This window comes from Lepidochelys olivacea (assembly GCF_965140295.1).
Source record: "Lepidochelys olivacea isolate rLepOli2 genome assembly, chromosome: 10".
Lineage (NCBI taxonomy): Eukaryota > Metazoa > Chordata > Testudines > Cheloniidae > Lepidochelys > Lepidochelys olivacea.
In genome coordinates, this window is record NC_140420.1 from 12,491,284 (window position 1) to 12,508,897 (window position 17,614).

General features: G+C 45.9%; 1 protein-coding gene across 2 annotated transcripts in view; it reads left to right on the top strand.

Moving 5' to 3' along the window:
- Nucleotides 1-12,193, top strand: part of MAD1L1 (mitotic arrest deficient 1 like 1) — a 562,567-nt gene extending 550,374 nt beyond the window's left edge. For both annotated transcript variants that reach the window (XM_084642266.1, XM_084642267.1), the window contains exon 18: nt 10,797-12,193. In XM_084642266.1, coding sequence (XP_084498392.1) covers nt 10,797-10,955 — 159 coding nt within the window. In that variant the 3' untranslated portion in view covers nt 10,956-12,193. The remainder of the gene's footprint in view (nt 1-10,796) is intronic.
- The last annotated feature ends 5,421 nt before the right edge of the window (nt 12,194-17,614 follow it).

The following is a 17,614-nucleotide window of genomic DNA, read 5'->3' on the forward strand; positions in this document are numbered from 1 at the left end:
CAGTTGTTACCTGCTTCCAGGAACAACGAGGTTATCCTCTTTCCCTTTTTTTCTTCCAATTCTCCCAGTGAGAAAGAGAAGAACTTAAAAAATGAATCTGCCTGTTACTGTAGCTAGTACCTCTTCTAAACTGGAGACTCTCAGACACAGGGTTCTGTTCCCAGGCCGTATCACCTCCCTCAGATTGTCTGCAGTATGGGATCCATGCTGGTTTTTGGTCTCCTCTTAGTGTGTCTTTTGGGGAGCTGGTGCTGGCTGGCTGAAATTGCAGCCATGTTTCTGTCTTGCACCAGAACCCCATCCTCTGATTTTATCAAAAGGGATGGAGAATCTTATCACTAGTCTCCAGAATACCTTTGAATGGGAGATCTCAGTAGGAGAGTCCATGGCTGGCTGCTATTTTCCTTTATTTACATGGAGAGGAGAAATGTAAATTTAGCTAAACAATAGCCCCTAGCATTGCAGTGTAAAAGTGCAGAGTCGTTTTAGAGGAAGTAACGAGAGATTTTTCTGTGTCTAATTTGTCTGTCCTACAGTGGGTTGGCATTCCACTTTACAGAGCACATGTGGTAAAGGCTGTTAAAGCTTGTTAACCAGGCTGTTAAAGCTTGTTAACCTGGGGGGAGGGATAGCTCAGTGGTTTGAGCATTGGCCTGCTAAACCCAGGGTTGTGAGTTCAATCCTTTGAGGGGGCCATTTAGGGATCTGGGGCAAAAATTGGGGATTGGTCCTGCTTTGAGCAGGGGGTTGGACTAGATGACCTCCTGAGGTCCCTTCCAACTCTGATATTCTATGATTCACTCTGCCTTCATAGCTTGTTAGCCATTCACTCCTCAGTCTGACCATTCCAATATGGTCACTTCACAGGTGGTCCGGAAGTTGCACCATGGACATCCTAGCAGTCCAGCTAGTCAGAAGCTTTACTTTGACACCAGTCATGTTAGGACATGTATGTCCACTTTCTCTGTAGGTGCCCCCACTGAGGTGCAGTACCAATGGCTGAGAGGTTAGTACCTCTTCCTTGCTTCTAGAATTAAGATACTGTAGCAGCATTGGGTTTTTTAAAAGGCATCAAACTCTTTTAAGAGAGGACAAGGGGGAATTTGGTTCAAAGACACAATCCCACGTTTGGGATTTTTATTGGTTGGTATTTGAAAAAAATCTGTGGATTCTATACCTTATTCTCTTAAGCACTCATTTTCTTTTTTGATGAAAGACCTTTTCAAATACCTCAGCGGTAGGTCCAAACATCAGCTATTTCTACTAGCCAGAGGTCTGGTAGGAAGTTATAGCATAGGATCTTACGCTTAGCCTTGCTGGGTACGTCTCCACTGCAATAAAAGACCTGCAGCGCGGCCAGGGCTGGCCCTGGTCAGCTGATTCGGGGTCATGGGGCTCGGGCTATGAGACTATAAAATTGCAATGTAGACATTCAGGCTTGGGCTGGAGCATGGGCTCTGAGACCCCAATGACAGGGCTGGGTCTCCGAGCCTGGGCTCCAGCCCAAGCCCAAATGTCTGCATTGCAATTTTTAGCCCCGCAGTGTGAGCCCAAGTCAGCTGACCCAGTCTCTGAGACTCTGTGCCGCAGGTTTTTTATTGCAGTGTAGGCATACCTGTAGGCTACCAAGAGTATTCTGTTTAGGGGATGTCCCCGGGTGTATTTTTATCGTATTAGAATATGGTATTTGTCTCTTCCTATCCTAAGCTGTTGTGTCGTGTTTCTATGTGGCGTTAAATAGTTGCCAAATTCCGCCCTAGAGGTGGCTGCTTCAGTGGTGGGGTGAAGTTGTGAAAATAATAGTTTGTAAGTACATCCTTCAGGATCAAAGTAGTACTTATCAAATAGTATAAATATTTATAAACTCTTCCTTTTACTTAAAGCTTGAGACCTTTCCTCTCGTTTTTAGGGTATCACTTTTTACTATCTAAACAGCAGCAATTTGTGGGAGACCTCATGACAGAAGAAAAGTCATCCATCACACACTTTTTCTCTCCCCAGGACTAACATCCACTCGTTTACTCCCCAGGAGAGAAGTGGATACAGTTTGACAAATGTTGGTATTCGTGTTTAAATTTTCCTTTTTGCCATCTCCTGTGGCCTGTGCAGATGTACACACATAAGTCAAAGCGTGTGAAGGAACTTGCCCATGTGCAGCGCTTCACTTATTAGTTTCCTTTGACACTGAGTTAGTGTAATAACCGGCGCTCAGTCAGTTTTATCACTTGTGTATATAAAACGTGGGTCATGTTCCAGATTAAAGATGGAAGTGTGCGAGCTAGATGCCTGTACTAAAGAGACAGGAGTTGTGGTTCATCTCAATATTGAATAATAAGCAAGAGACAGGAAGTATTTGTCATAAATCTCGACATGTGCATGGGGTTGGTCCTCCCTTACCGTACCCCAGTATTCAATTTTCATCCTGGCATTGCCAGGCACTCGCTCCTCTTCATTCAGCAGTTAAGAGCAGCTTTTTCATTACGTTCCCTGGAAGGCACTTTATAGAGAAGTATGTCCCCCTCTGCCTCATAAATCCACTTTATATTTCAAGCTTGCGACATGGGGATCAGAGGTCTTGGCAAGAAGCAATTATTATAAAGAACCAGTTCTCCCTCTTTTAGGTTACAAAGAGAATATTATGGGGAAAGGGAATTTAGCTGAAGAAAAGAAGAGGTCATTTTAGTGAAAGGCAGTGTTCCCTGATTGATGGACGACCACACAGCCTTATTAATGCTCGGTCGTTAAATGTCCCGTAGGGCATGGCAGCATGATGTCATAGGCTAGCAAAAGCTGCTGGTTGCTATAAAAATTAACAAACAAAAGCAATAGACTAGGAGTGCAATAAACTCATAAATATTTCCAGGCACAACCACATCTTCTGAGCAAATTTGGGTGCTGGTGGTGGTTTTTTTTAATATTTCTATCATTTTAAATGAACAGCCTGTAATTACAGTGATTTGTTAGCTACCTGGGGACCTGATATTTGAGCAGGGTGTAATGCTTAGGAGAGATTGATTAGTGAAGCATAATTCAATTGGGGGATTTTGATAATGATATCGCCACCCAAGAGAGCCAAGTCTGAGCAATTATACAGATCCTCAGAGCCCTCCTGATTGAATTGTATAACTTCAGCAGTCAGTCTCCCCATCCAACCCCCCTCCCCCCCCACCTCTGTGTGTCTCCATCCTTTCAGCTTTGAAGAGATCTTCTAGAGGCCTGTTGAAAGGAGAAAAGATACTTAGCAAGAATTACCCTCTCTACAGAGTAGTCCCATGGTGCAGACACTAAGGAGAAGGCTGTAGTGCAGCAACTCCAGAGAGAAAAATGTGGGCATCAAATCCTATCTCCTCTCCATCCCACCCTGCCCTGGCCTGAATTTACAAATTCAGCCCTAGCTTTGAAGGAGGAATTGATTGTAGTGTTTTTAGCTGAGCAGTCAGACTTTGCAAATACCTTTATTTGTGTGTGTTCCTTTGGGAGTATGCGTGCGCGCATACAGACTCTTATATGTGAGCTTTGTTTTCAATGTGTACTCTTTGCTGGGCATTGGACCCCGAGAACAGGCTTAGGGCCCTCTCTGAGGCTGTACTGCCTCTCTCTGACAGCTGCGTGTGGACACTAGGCCTTTGACATTTAGAAAAATCTCGGAATCTAAAGCAAGAGGCAGGAAAAAAATATTTTCTTGTTTAAAGGTCAGAGCCGACTGCTTTAAAAAATGGTTTTAAAATTGGTTTGTTGGACTGTGACAAGATTTAACCATACTAATGGATGGAGAGAATATTTGATCTGGGCTAGGCAGAAAAAGAGAAGCCCTCCAGCAGACTGGCTGAGGAAGCTATAAAAAGTAAGTGAGGCAAACTAAAGAACTTGAATTAGGGGGTGGGGTTTATGGCAGACAGGAGAGCAGGTGTCGTGTCCAGCTAGGGAGGTGGCATGCAGGTTGTGCAGTGGGCTATGATAACACTGCTGAGTGATGCGGTATTAAGTGGGGTAAGAACGTTGCAGAGTTCCTAAGAGATGCCCCGGTCGGTGCCAGAGGGGTTTTATAAAGTGAAAAGAGTGCCACAGAGCCCTGATTAAAGGAGAGTAGGCAGTGTGGGGTTCCCCGGCTTAGAGACAGCAGAATTGGGGCCTTGATGTAGGAAAGGTAATGCAGCAGGAGGTTCTATCTTGTGAGGAGTGTGATGCGGGAGCCGGAGGGTCACTGCAGATATGCAAAGTTCATGCAGTGAATAAAAACGCCTTTGGAGAAAGGAGGTGTCAGCAGATGAGTAAGATACCAGGAGGTGAGGAGAGCAGAGCAGGTGTCTTGGTGGATGAGTCCATAGCACAAGAGGAAAAGTGTCATGGGCTGAAGAGAACGGTATGGAGAGTGTCACAGAGCCATCTGTATTAGGCTTCACAGTCCTGCCCCCTACCACATACAGGATTGTTCCCTGCAGTGTATTCAGGGTCTTAGTGTGTTAGGAGGTTGCACAGCAGGTGGTTCCATAGAGTGAGAAGAGTAATGCAGACATCTTAGCAGATGAGATGGAGCCACCCCCGTAGCTTCCCTGAGTAAATGTCACTGGGGCAACAGGTTACTTGTTCATTAAAACACCTAATAAAACATAGCCTTGAAAATAAAGGCGCCCCATTCACTTTGGAGTATTGCAGACTTTCATCTGCACAATAATAAAGTTCCTCACTGTGTCAAGGGGGTGGAGAGTCTCTCTGCCAATTCAGTTCAAGCAGCACATCCTCTTAGGCCTTAACCCTTTGTATGAAAACCGTCATACTGTGAGGACCCTGTAGCACACAGAATGCTCCTACATCGTGCATCTATTTCATACATCACCCGTGGATAGAGCAGTGGATTTTCATATGAAAAGGAGATTACCCCACTTTGTAGTGAAATCCTGAATTGTATCAAACATCATGATGGGATTTTCTCCTCTTCTCCCTTTCCCCCACCCTTGTTCTCCCCCGCTGCTTCTTCCCCCAGCCAACCTTCTTCTGGGACTTCTGTAGCCCAGCTTCCCTCTCCCCTTCCTCCCTCTCTTCACAGCACTCTAGGGGTGCAGCGGAGGCAGAGGGCAGTGATGTGTTTAAGGGACATTCGTTTGTCAGACTTGCCCACTCCAAGGTGGGAAACTGAGGCAGGGGACACTGCCCAACACACTATGGGGTCAGGTTTGTTTGTGGTCGCAAGCTTTTAAATGTGCTTGTGGTGTTTGCCCAAACAATGCTTGGTTCCCTTTCCCATGTGTTGGCCAACATTCTGTCACTGTGTCTGACCCATGTCTTGTGTGACCTTTTGCCGCCAGCTGGTTGGTCTACTAAGAACTGATGACAGTTCATGCCAAGTTTCAGTTTATAGATTTTTGTACATTATTTTAATTTTCTAGTTGCAAAAGTGTTCCTGGGGGCAGAGGGCGTGTGAATTGCTGCCCCTGTCCCACGCATCCATCGAACCATTTGAGAATGTTATCAAACCTTTAACATCATCATCACCAGGCTGGAGAGAGAAATTTCAGCCCAGAAGATCACTTTTTTGGAAAGTTTATAAGTAACACAGGCTGAGACAGAAAGTGTAATCTCAACCATACCTATAGCAACACTACCAGTCTGAACGCACGTATATGTCCTGCTGAAGTGACACCGACGAGTGATCCTCCTTTGTACTTCACACATGGCTGCAGAACTTACAGACACCAGCATGGTCCTGGCAACTGCCAGGAGTGACCTCCTAACAAGGACAGGTTTCAGAGTAGCAGCCGTGTTAGTCTGTATCCTCAAAAAGAAAAGGAGGACTTGTGGCACCTTAGATACTAACAAATTTATACTCCTTTTCTTTCTCCTAACAAGGAGATGCTTTACTTTTTGCAGCATCTAGTGTCTGTAGGTGTTGTGAGCATAGTCGGCTTTAGACCATGATTGTGCCATGCGTGAGAGTGATTCCTGCTGGAGGTGAGAGGAGCTAATGTTTGCTTTCCTGTGATGCTCACGGTTACAGAGAGACTTTTAGCCTCTCTGTAAGTGCAGAGATTGAATGCCTTCAAGTATTTCTCTTTTTCCAGGCCTGCAGCAAGACTGATCATCCTGGCATTCATGAGAGGAGTGGGGTGGGTGAGGCTACTCTGCTCCTACCCTTCTCCACTTTCCGTGCCTTTCCTCACACCAAAATAAATCTGCAGCTAGAAACACAGATATTGACTGACGTGTTTGGCTGCAGATGGAACGAGCAGAGTGTGAGACAAATAGAAAGTTTATCCTGTGACCGAAAGGGAGCCAGCGGCTCCCTCGCTGGGCTGCTCACCTCTCTCGGGCATTCACTTTCCATGATTAGCTTTAGATCCCACTCAAGCCTTCATCTCCTGCACAGACAAATAAATAGAGTGGAACAAATGGAAAGGGCACACACGTTCTAAGGTACCTGGTTCTCTTAAAGGACTGAGTGCTGACACAAGGCTTTATCTGTAATGCAAGTCTCTGCCTTCAAAAAAATATATAAAAAACTATAAAGCCTTGAATAATTTACCAATTTCCAGGGTTAAAAGGAAGATTTATGATGTTTTCTTCTGACTGGGAACAGCTAATCTTGTCTCTTATGGAAAAGCAATTGTACTAAAGACTCCTTTCTCTGAGGAGGTTGAAAAGCGACTGCTGGAAGTTCATGTCGCCGCATAGTAGACCAATCCCACTTGTCCCGTAAATACAATGTGGCCAAAAAGCTGCTTCTGATTTTGTAATCACTCAACAGGGCAATGCACCCTAGAAGCACAAAGCACAGTGGGGTTCTTGAAACACCTAGCCTGGGTCATGCACATACCGGTACGTAGTAGTAGAGGGTGTTTTGCCCCATTTAAATTGCTTTTCTGATAAAGATCCTTTATATTTCTTAAAGCAGAATGGAGCGATAATGGAAACAGGCCAAAATTGGAATGTCTGTTCGCCAAAATGTTGGTGGGTTGGATAAAATAGAACCTGGATCTGAACTGCCTTGGCTTTGGTTTTGCAAACCCCAAACAAACCACCGTGATTTGCCCATTAACTAGAAGTGACAAAACTAGGCCCATAACTTAGGTATTATCTTTGACTCAGCCCTTTCAGTGGACCCACATATTCAGGCCAACTCTAAGTCATGCTTCTTTTCCTTTCACATCTCTAAAAGTAACAACATGCTAACTGTGTGACTGTGAATAAGACATTTTCATGGTTTTGGTCCCAGATTAAATTGAGCTAATTTTTAAAGACACATTAGACATTTTTTTCCTCCCACGTGCCATCACTACTGAGCAGATCTTTAGGTGCCCTAACTATGCATTTCCTTACCTGACCATATTTGGCCTTTTTTTTTTTTTAAAGTTTGGCTTTAACTATGAATCTCCTGGCTTTTTAATGCTTGATTTGATGATAATTACATTCCTGTAATGTATTTTACCCTAAATTACTGACATGTACTCTCAACTTTAACTCTAACATAACAGTGTTTTTTGTTTGGCAATTTCCTTGTTTGTCTGGGGTTTTTTTTAGTACATAATAGCGTACATGAACACTAAACAAGAAATGCAAAGAGAATGTCGTGATATTTCTTGTGATTTGAAAATATAAAGTATCAACTTTAATTCATTTTTTATTACAACTTTTATGGCCAGATTCACTGGTACGCTCTGGCTGCTTTATGTAACCCTAGGGCAGTACAGAAGCAACAAAAGTGTACTGGCAAGTTAAGCCGATGGGCAAACTGCTTTGATTCACCAGAAGGACCAGAGCACCAGAAAGAAGCAAGAGTGTTCACCACAATTTCTTCTTTGCTCTTGGTCTCCAAATTCCTGCTGCCTCTTGCATCTCCCCTCATGGTGCTGCACACATGTCCCAGTTTTTCTCTCTCTCCTTCCCCACACAGTCCCCTGCACATACACACTCCAGTTTCCTCACTCTCTACATTTTCCAGGATGCACACCCTGGTTTCTTCCTCCCTCCTGTGGTGCGTGGAGCAGATTCGGTGCAGACTAGCGGCTTAAAAGAAATATTTAGGATTAATATGGTCACTTTTTTCCATTATTTTTCATAAATGAAAATTTGTGTCAGCTGAGGTGAGTAGGTAAAATTTTCTCCTCCTTTTCTCTCATTGTTCTCATAAAGACTGAAGTTATAAACGGAGCTTAGTTAAGTTGCTCTCTTTAAAAGCAGGTACCACCTCGTATTGTTCCCAATGAGAGTGAAGTCAAGCTACCATCAGGGAAGATGGTGTCCCTTTATGTTGTCAGGAGGCCGAGGAACCCTCAGTCTTGTTGAAAACAGTCAGAGATGACGGCCATTTTGAAAGAATGCAGCTCTTCATGGAATTTTCTGTCATAGAACATATTATTCAGCCTCTGCTGAATCAGAAATTTTCAGAATAATGGGGGGCAAATGACAATTAATCTTCAATAAATAAACAAGTATTCCAATGTAGTCTACGCACAAGATTTCACTGAGCTCTAACTATACAGAGTTTTGAAGCATTTGGGTAATTCCATTACTGAGATCATAAGGAACAAATAAACGGTCTGACAGTGGGTGCTAAACTTCTTAAAGAACCCTTTTAAAATTAATTTAAAGTCCTACATGGATTTCCTTGTAAATTCTCAGAAAATTAATTCTGTGCCCAAAGAATAAGGGCAATAATTTAGGGGAGGAGACACTGTATTTTTCATACATAGCAAAGAGAATTGCAAAATTCAGCTCAGCCTTGATTATGAAGACAACTGGTGCCTCCATAATAATTGGACCTTCCTCTCACCAGCCTAAACTTTAGTGTTTCAGGTCACATAGAACCAGATCCAACACCCATGGGCTTGGATTTGAAAACCAAAATCTGGCTGCCTTGGCACATCTCTGATTGATAGCATCTGGCCTATAGTCTAATTCAAGGCTGAATGAGAGCTCTACACTCTGCGTGGGCTTGTGCATAGATTGCAAATGCATATCCCTCACTGACCTAATTCCCTTTCTGTCTGTCATTTGCCACTTTTTCATCTTTCCCAGTCAGTCTCTTCAATTTGTCCCTATCTGACCCAGTTTCACGATGGATGCTCAGAAAGCAAGGCGGCTGGCTCCACTAAACAAAAGATTAAGGCTCTAAACTTCGCCATCTGGAGTAGTTCATAAAGAGAAATGAACATTAAGCTGAACAGAAGTGGAAGAGCTTTAAACAAACTCTTAATTTACTTTTCCACTATAAAATCTTGTTAAAATCCCCTCCCCGGCATTGGTGTGACAGGGGCTTCCTCTGTGCCTTGCACTCTTCACAATCAGAAGTGACATTTACATGAGAAGTTCATAATGAAATTAATCCTGACTCCTGAAAACATGGAATTGGAAACAAACAGATCCCCGGGGCTTTTGGTGCTTCCCTGACATTATTGCTGCCCTTCTGGCAGGTGAAGATACATGCTGCCTGCGTGCACAAACACCCACAGCTGAAGTCATCGATATCCCTTTTGGGACAGGGGGGTTCCACCTGAGCTGCTTCAGGGTTTCCCTTCTGCATAGACTGTGGCTAGGGAATGTCCTGTTACTGAGGCAGGCTGGACTCTGTGAGGCACTGCTTATGTTGCACTGCTTATGTTGCACTGTAGCTTTGCTTCGTTAAGGGGGCAGATGAGGAGCAGTGATCATTCCCAAAAGGGAAATGTCTGGGGAGAAAAATGTGAATTTCCGTTGTGATAGTTTTGCTGGTTTATTAATAAACAAGCAGATTTCGTGCCACCCGTGGCACGAGGGACTCTCAAAGCATCCTTTGGCTCCTCTTGCATTTTGCTTCTTTACCCTTTTTATAATCTATGTTATGACGAGAGGAGATTTTTACCATGTGCCCGTATATTGGGATTCTACCCTTCTGTGTGTGTGTCTCCGGAATAATTTCTCCCATCAGCAAAGCACCTGGGTATATGAAGCAGGGTTGGTAAAACACATCCCGTGTGTCTATACTGTGATAAATAACTCACCAAGTCTCAGAGCCCAGGTACTTGGGTTGCAGGGCTATAAAATTGCAGCATAAACGTTCGGGCTCAGGCTGGAGTCCAGGCTCTGAGACTGCACTAGCTGGGAGAGGGTCTCAGAGCACGGGCTCGAGCCCAAGTCTGCATGTAGACACTGCAATTTTATAGCTCCACAGCCTGAGCCAGCTGACCCAGGCCAGCTACAGCCATGCTCTGGGTCTTTTATCGCAGTGTAGACATACCCGAACTAAGGGGGCTAGTTAAAGGTAGATCATTGGCTCATTTAAAGGGAATGTTCATTGAAAACATGTCTCCTTATCCTCCAAGACAGGAGGGGCTTAAGGACTTTGATTCTTAATGGAAAAAGAGTTTTTTGAATATTTCCTGCCTCCCACGACCAGGCTATTCAAAGATTTCTCTTCTAAAGCATCCCTGGTTCTGCATTTTCTACTATGACTGCATGTGTTAATTGTTCAAACCCTTTAAAGTTTGTTTTCAAGATATTTTAAACATTCTTCCTACTGCCTTATAATTCATTATTCATTTGAGGCTCACACGGGGTGTATTGTTCAGAGATTTTGGAAATGCAGAACTTAATAATGGTCCAATTAAATCATATGTTGAACACCTGCTCTGCAGTAGATAACGTTACTTTGATTAGAATAAGATGCATACTGAAGGAGACTCCATAGTGAGTGTGCTAGAATTCTTCAGCATTTGGTGTGAAATAAAACCCTACTGTATTAACAATTTCTTTTCCTTTTCCCCTCTCTCCCCTCATTTCTCTCTTCTCCACTCTTCCTTCTCCACTCTTCCTTCTCCCCTTAGGCCTCCAGCTCTTCTGGTGGGAAGATGCAACTTCTGGAAACTGAATTCTCTCTCACAATCCGTGAGCTCATTGACCTGCACCTGCTGCACCAGGACAGCATACCAGCATTCCTCAGCGCTGTAACCCTCGAACTCTTCAGCCGTCAGACCTGTGCTTAGCCCTCACTGAATCCTAGCCTTGCGCCTTCTGGGCATGGATCGTGAATGGATGTGTGACCATCATTGTTTCACCACGACCAGCCTAGTGCAGTGGAAAGGGGATCCATGAGCTAGCCATGCCAAGTTCTTTTTGTTTCTTCTGCTGCATTTGGTTGCTTCCAATTTCTTTTGAAGTCCCCTCTCTCCTTTTCTCTCCAAACACTTCAGGGCTGTTTGAAGAGGCAACCAAGGAGACTGAAGAAGGCATTTCCTGCTTCCTTCTGAGCTGGAGTCACATTCCTTTGGCCCAAAGTCCAGTTACTCCTTGACAATGTTGGTCCAACCCAAAGGCCTCTTTTTTTTAACGTTGATTTTACTAACCAATCTCTCTGACAGCTCTGAGCCCACCACACACATGCAGATTTCCACAGTAATATTTCCAGGGGAGAGCATGTATAACTCCAGAGTGCCAGAGTTTTTGCCAACCCCACCCCGCTATTTATAAACATTGAAACCTTTTTATTAAATTGCCAGCCTCTTATGTAGTCAGTCTCAACAGGAGTCGCTGTCGGGAAGAGCGTGAGAATGCTGGCTTTGGGGAGCTCACAGCTTCTCGCAGGAGGATCCTGTTGAATTGGGTCTCAACCTCTCCCACTTGAAAGCTCTTTAAAGCAGAGATCACAGGCTCTAGGGGAGATGACAGCTCAAGCTGCCACCAACTAATGAGGACTAAGGGTTGGCTTCTGGGAGTGCAGGATGTTTGTGGACGACTGGAGTCATGGATAGTGGGGCCCTTTGGATACAGCTCGCTGATCAATAAGTTGACAGTCTTTCAAGACATAAAACTTTGCGAGATCTAGTCCTTCATAATTCCAGATCCTGGTTTGTCAGAACTCAGCACCTGGTATACCCTTCTCTCTTTCTCCTCTTGTGCTGTATGCCCAGTGCTTAGACGTCATTTGAGTGCTTTTCCTTCCTTGCGCAAGACTCTCAGGGGTTGCTTGGCTTATCTCAGGAACACAGGGAAAGGAGCAGGGAGTGGAGGGCCTCTTCGTGGTGTACTCACTGCATTGCTATTTTGTAGCCTAGTGTCCATAGCCAGAGTTGTCACTTTCTTGTATTACTGGGTGTAACCTCCACTGCCACCACCTCTCTTTCTCCTGACTCAGCTGAGGGATCCTTCTGACAGCTCTGAAATGTTGTACTATGATGGAGGGGTTTGGTTAGTTTGTTTTTCAGAATAAAGTGTCACTTCTCCATCTGGGTGTATGCTTCTTTTATTGGGCGTTTGCGTCACTGGCATCCGTTTGATAATGGATGGTGAATCAGTGATGCTTGGGTTGATTTTACCACCGGAAGGGAGGGCATATTACGCAGACCTTCGGTTCTCCAGGCACATCTCATTAGTGCCAGAAACGATACTAGTCAAAGTCATTATACAACAGAGATCCTGCCAATACAATGGCTTCCCCTTGCCATCCCATTATGCTTTATTCCGTAACCATGTGGGAAGGCAGTAGCTTGTCCATTCTCAGCAGGAATCATATAGGACTCTCACAGCAACTCTAGCTCCAATCTTTCCCTGCTGGAGTGACTATAGCAAATAAAGTTGGCGCTACAAGAAGAAGAAAACAGTTGCTCCAGACCCAGCTTATCAAAAGTGATCACAGCTCCCCATTCACACAGTGGTTACAGGCAAGTTAGCCTCGTCATCTGAGTGAAAACCAATAGCAAAAGTTTGCCATTTTCTCTGCTGCTTGGAGAAGTCCTGGTTGAAGATGGATTGCCTGGCACTCTGTGCCAGGGGAATGCTGTCTGCTTCGTATGCACAACATGGAACTGAGAGCCGCCTTCATCAGTCATGGAGAAAATGAATCATGACATCAGCCGCACTCGACTTCTCGGCCAGCATAATAGCGGAGCCTGGCTGCTTTTGGAAATTTTTCTCCTGGCTCCTTGCAGGAGAAATGAAGTAATTAATAAGTTTACAATAAACCCACTATCTTAGCGAAACAGAGGTGATGTGAGAAGCGGTGCTGGATACGGGCAAGGGAAGGGAGCCTCCTGCCCATTAGAAGGTTGCGTCCCAAGGGTGAACGGATAATAGGCTGGGTTAGAAGAAATCTCTCTCTTCCTAGACTCCCTCCCTGTGGGGGGGAGACACTGAGATGAATTGCTGCTTTGAGCCATGGGTTTCCAAAGAAGCTGGTTTGTTTAACAAGGTTTAATAAACCAGCACTCCAGTGAATTATAGCCTCTGCCCCTTATAAAACAGGGCTTCTGCCCGGGCATCCAGGGGGTACTCTGGTGAATAAGAGTCTGCTCTCTGCAGACAAGAGCTGCTGGCCAGAGGGCACTTCATTTGTATACACACTGCCGCTGCAGATGGCATGCCTTGCTTCAGAGAGCACGTGCCAGTGTATTAGCTCTCCTGTTTTCTTCAAACAGCAGCTCTTGCCTTGGCATGCAAGAGGTGCTCTGTTTGGAGGCTCCCTGTGGAGCCGGGCCTTGCAAGTGAGTAGCAATTAGCTTTGCATCAGACAATGACCTTTGGGAAACTCAGTTCCTGGGTGGTTTGCTCACTGGTGCGGGAGCATTCAACTGAAAGTGTCGACTGCAAACAGCTCTGCACTAAATGAGAGAGACACATTGTCAAGTGGTTAAGTGTCAGGGATGGGAATTAAGAATTCCGATGGCCTGGTCTTGGCTCTGATTTGATGTGGAACCTTGGACAAATCACTTAACCCCACTGACTTAGTTTCCTCCTTGTGTAAAGTGAGGATTATAATGCCTACCTATCTCACAAGGGAGCTGGGAGGAATAATTCTGATGCTAAGAATTCAATGATTATTTACTACACGCTGAGCTACGTGGAGGGGGGAGGATAGCTTAGTGGTTTGAGCATTGGCTTGCTAAACCCAGGATTGTGAGTTCAATCCTTGAACGGGGCCATTTAGGGATCTGGGGCAAAAATTGGGGATTGATCCCGCTTTGAGTAGGGGGTTGGACTAGATGATCTCCTGAGGTCCCTTCCAACCCTGATATTCTATGATTCTATGATCATCTAAGAAGCCCCCCTGCTGTGAAACCACATGATGGCATTGCCTCTCACACTGCGTTACTCGTACTAAAAGGGGACACAAAATAATCACATAAGCAGTAAAAACAGAGGCATGGAATGTGCCCTGATGTACTGTAGCTTTAAACCGCTCCTGGATCTAAGTGCCATGTGTCTCCGAGTCATCACCAGTGAAACTTGGGTCCTGTTTGGAGAGCAGTCTCCAAAGCCTTGGCTGAATCAGTAATAAATGTACAGTCGGAGGGGAGTGGAGGAAGTTTTAACAAGAGTTTATGTATCCCACTTGGAGTTAGGTGCATGCTAGCTGGGTGTATGTGCTATAAACTGTAAAATATGAGTTATTAATGCACAGCGATGGGGCCTCATGTTCAGAGCACTGATCTGGTGGCAGCCTTTCCCAAACCTTCTCTCCCTTGAACTGCTTGCAAAACCCTGTGCTTCTCCGCTGATCGACTCCTTCATCCACATACGTGTATAAATATTTGACAGGGAAAAAGAACCTGGAAGTTCTGCAACAAAGTCCCTAAAAGGCAAGAAGTTAAGCAGCCACTGCAAACTTCATGCCACTCTTAAGAGGGCAAGTTGCACCTGTGAAACTTCAGCCTTAGACTCTGGTTTTGTGTTTTTTTCCTGATTCTTTGTTGGCTTGGGAGTTTTTGCTTTGTTTGTGCATTGGGTGGTCCGCTTTGATAAAAGCGTATGCCAGAGAAAAGGGGAGTCTAAAAACCACTGCTAGAACGTTCCAGTTCAGATCACGGGCTCATGAAACCTAATTACAGATCACATTTGTTTGGATGTGTGATGCAGGAGAATATCAGGGTAGGAGAGAGTGGGAAAGAGAGCAATGATCAGGACCAAAGGAAATGGAGGAGGTGAGGGAGGCAGCAGTGGGGGAGGTGGTGAAGGAGAAGGTGGGGTAGCTTGGCTGGTGAGGATGATGAGGGGGTGGCAGGGTGGGGATGGTGAGGAGCAGGAGAATGGGACAAGCTGAGGAGGGTCATGGAGGGATGGTGAGGAGTGGGAGAAGCTAAGAGGAGTGATGATGAGGGGCAGGAGAACCTGAGGGGCACGGCAGGTTGGTGAAAGAAACTGATGGGGGGGTTGGTGATGAAAGGGGTGTGAGGAGGAGCTGGAGGATAGTGGGGAGAGGAGGGGGTCTGTGGGGGATGGTTAGGAGGAGGGGAAGATGGAGATGATATTGGGGGCAGCAAGGCAGGGTTGGTGAGGAGAGGGAGAATGGGAGAAGCTGAGGGGTGATGAGGGAGGGGTTGGTCATGAGTAGGAGATGGCGTGAATATGATGAAGTGAGGATGTGGGAATGGGACGGTGAAGAGGTGTTGAAGGAGAAGCTGGGGGATGAAAGGGGCATTGGGTCAGGGGTTGTGAGGAAGAGGAGAGGCGATGAGGGGGAGGAGGAGGATGGGGCCAGCAGGCCACGGATGGTGTCGAGCAGGAAGATGGAAGAAGCTGGGAAAGGATCCATGATTTGTAAATGAAGAGAAGAAAAACAAACTAAATGAAGGCTGTGTCTACATTTACACTGCTACAGCAGCAGGGCCGGAGCTGCAGTGCTTTAGCACAGGTACTTACAACAGTGACCAGTTCTCCTGTCACTGCCACCTCCCTGAGAGCTGGTGGGTCAGGGGAAGAATTCTTCCATTGACTGAGCACTGGCTATGCCAGGGGTTAGGTTGGCTTAACTATGCTTCTCAGGAGTGTGGAGAGATGTAACTTTTCAGTGTAGACCAGGCCCTAAATGCTTTGTGTCCTACTGTTGAATGACTGTTCTGGGAGATCTGGGAAAATCAGCCATTCCAGGCTTGGCCTGTCCCAACAGAAGACAGAGTCTGTGTAGGGAACCGTGGAGGAATATTGGCTATGGGGGGCTCGCTAACTCCAGTCACCACCTCTTCCAGCAGGGGCCACCAATGAGGATCATTTGGGATGGGTCACTTGCATTGGGAGAGCTCAGTCACTCTTGCCCAATCCTCTCACCTCCCTGCTCTGAGCGTAAGGAAGAGTGCAGGAGTTTCTGGGGAGTTCTCAGCTACTCCTGTCCCAGCCAGCAGACGTCTCTGAAAGAAGTGGGGTGAAATGCATCAGCCATTGCTGAAGTGCACACAGTGAATGCCAGTCTCCAGCTGCATTCGTTGCCGTAGAGATCGAGTTGGGTAATGCTATTATCTGTGCAGTGGTTGAAACAGCCTGAATTTTACATCCTGTCTCATTCCCCACCCTAAGAATTTGAAAGTCTCTCTGAGTCTCTGGTTGGGCTAATTCTGCAAAGGGCTCACCACAGAGTGGGGTGGAGAGGACGGGGCAGCAGTCGCTTTATCTTCAGAAGCCAGGAGAGGAGGAAAAAGCTTCCCATTCTCCTTTTATTCTTGTCATACAATACTTGGGAAGGGAGAGGAGGCAGAGCACTGAAAACCTTTCATTCGCGGGGGTGTTCTTTCTTGTCATCTTGGGTCAGGGCAGTGAAAGATCTTTTTCAGGCTCCCCCACTGTATGTGGTAGCAAGAAGCCTTGTTTTCCTGCCTCCATCCTCTCCATATGCAAATTAAAGACCTGCTCTCTGTTGTAAGACTGCTGTTCCAGTACTTAGAGCTGACTTGCAATAGGAGCCCAGCCTATGGCTACAGTTGGGCGGGTGTGTTGCCTGCCTTGCAAGCATGGCACGTTTGCCAGGGTTGGTGGCAAAATGCCTCCACTGAAGGATGTGGTTTAATCCAGCACGGCAAGTTGGCATGTTCCTACATGTTCCCAAAGAACAGCCTCATCACCCGTCGAAGTAGCATTGGGAAGCTCCCAATGATTCAGACAGAGAGGAGCAAAGTCTCTTTAGCGTCTCCTCCATGTTGAGACTACGCTCTACACCACACGCCCGCAGTGAACACTCCAATTCCTTTCATTAGAAATGTGAGCTCTGGATGTTGAGCTCCTTGCTGAATTCGAGCATGTCACTGGCTCCTCGTTTGGTTTGTGTGTTGATATGTGCGAGTGGAGTCTTAAATCTTTGAGAGCAGGGCAGGAGAAAAGCACTACCACTGGACTCCAACTCTGTTGCAGTTGGGGCAGTGTTGCCATCTGAGCAACTGATCTGGCGATCACCGAAGGATAGTGCCTGCCACACAGGGTGCCCGGATGATATTTGTTCAGACACATTTTTCTGGTTGTAACTGCCTTTTTAAAGACAGGGCTTGGCTCAAGCACAAGTGACGGGAGCAACTGCTTGGAGCACGGGGACGTACGAATAGTCAAACAGGCTCCCAAGTGCAAATTCAACGTGCATCCCTCTGCAAGCAAACTACAAAGAGCCCTTTTGCCAGTCACCCAAAATGTGTCTTAACTCCCACCACCCTCACAGTCAGCCAGTGGTGGCACTGTCTTTCTGCACCCCGCCTCCACTGCTAAAGACCCTAGTAGTTTTCCTGACTCCTCTAAGGCCAGGAGAGGTCTAACCCTTGGTGTCTTTGTCCACCACTCCACTGAAGCTGGAGGCTATCATAGTGAGCTGACATTGCTTGGGTTTATTGTCACAGCAGCCAGGTCAGTAGCAGACAGATGGGCAGGCAAGCAGCTTCAGGGGAGGAGGAGCAGC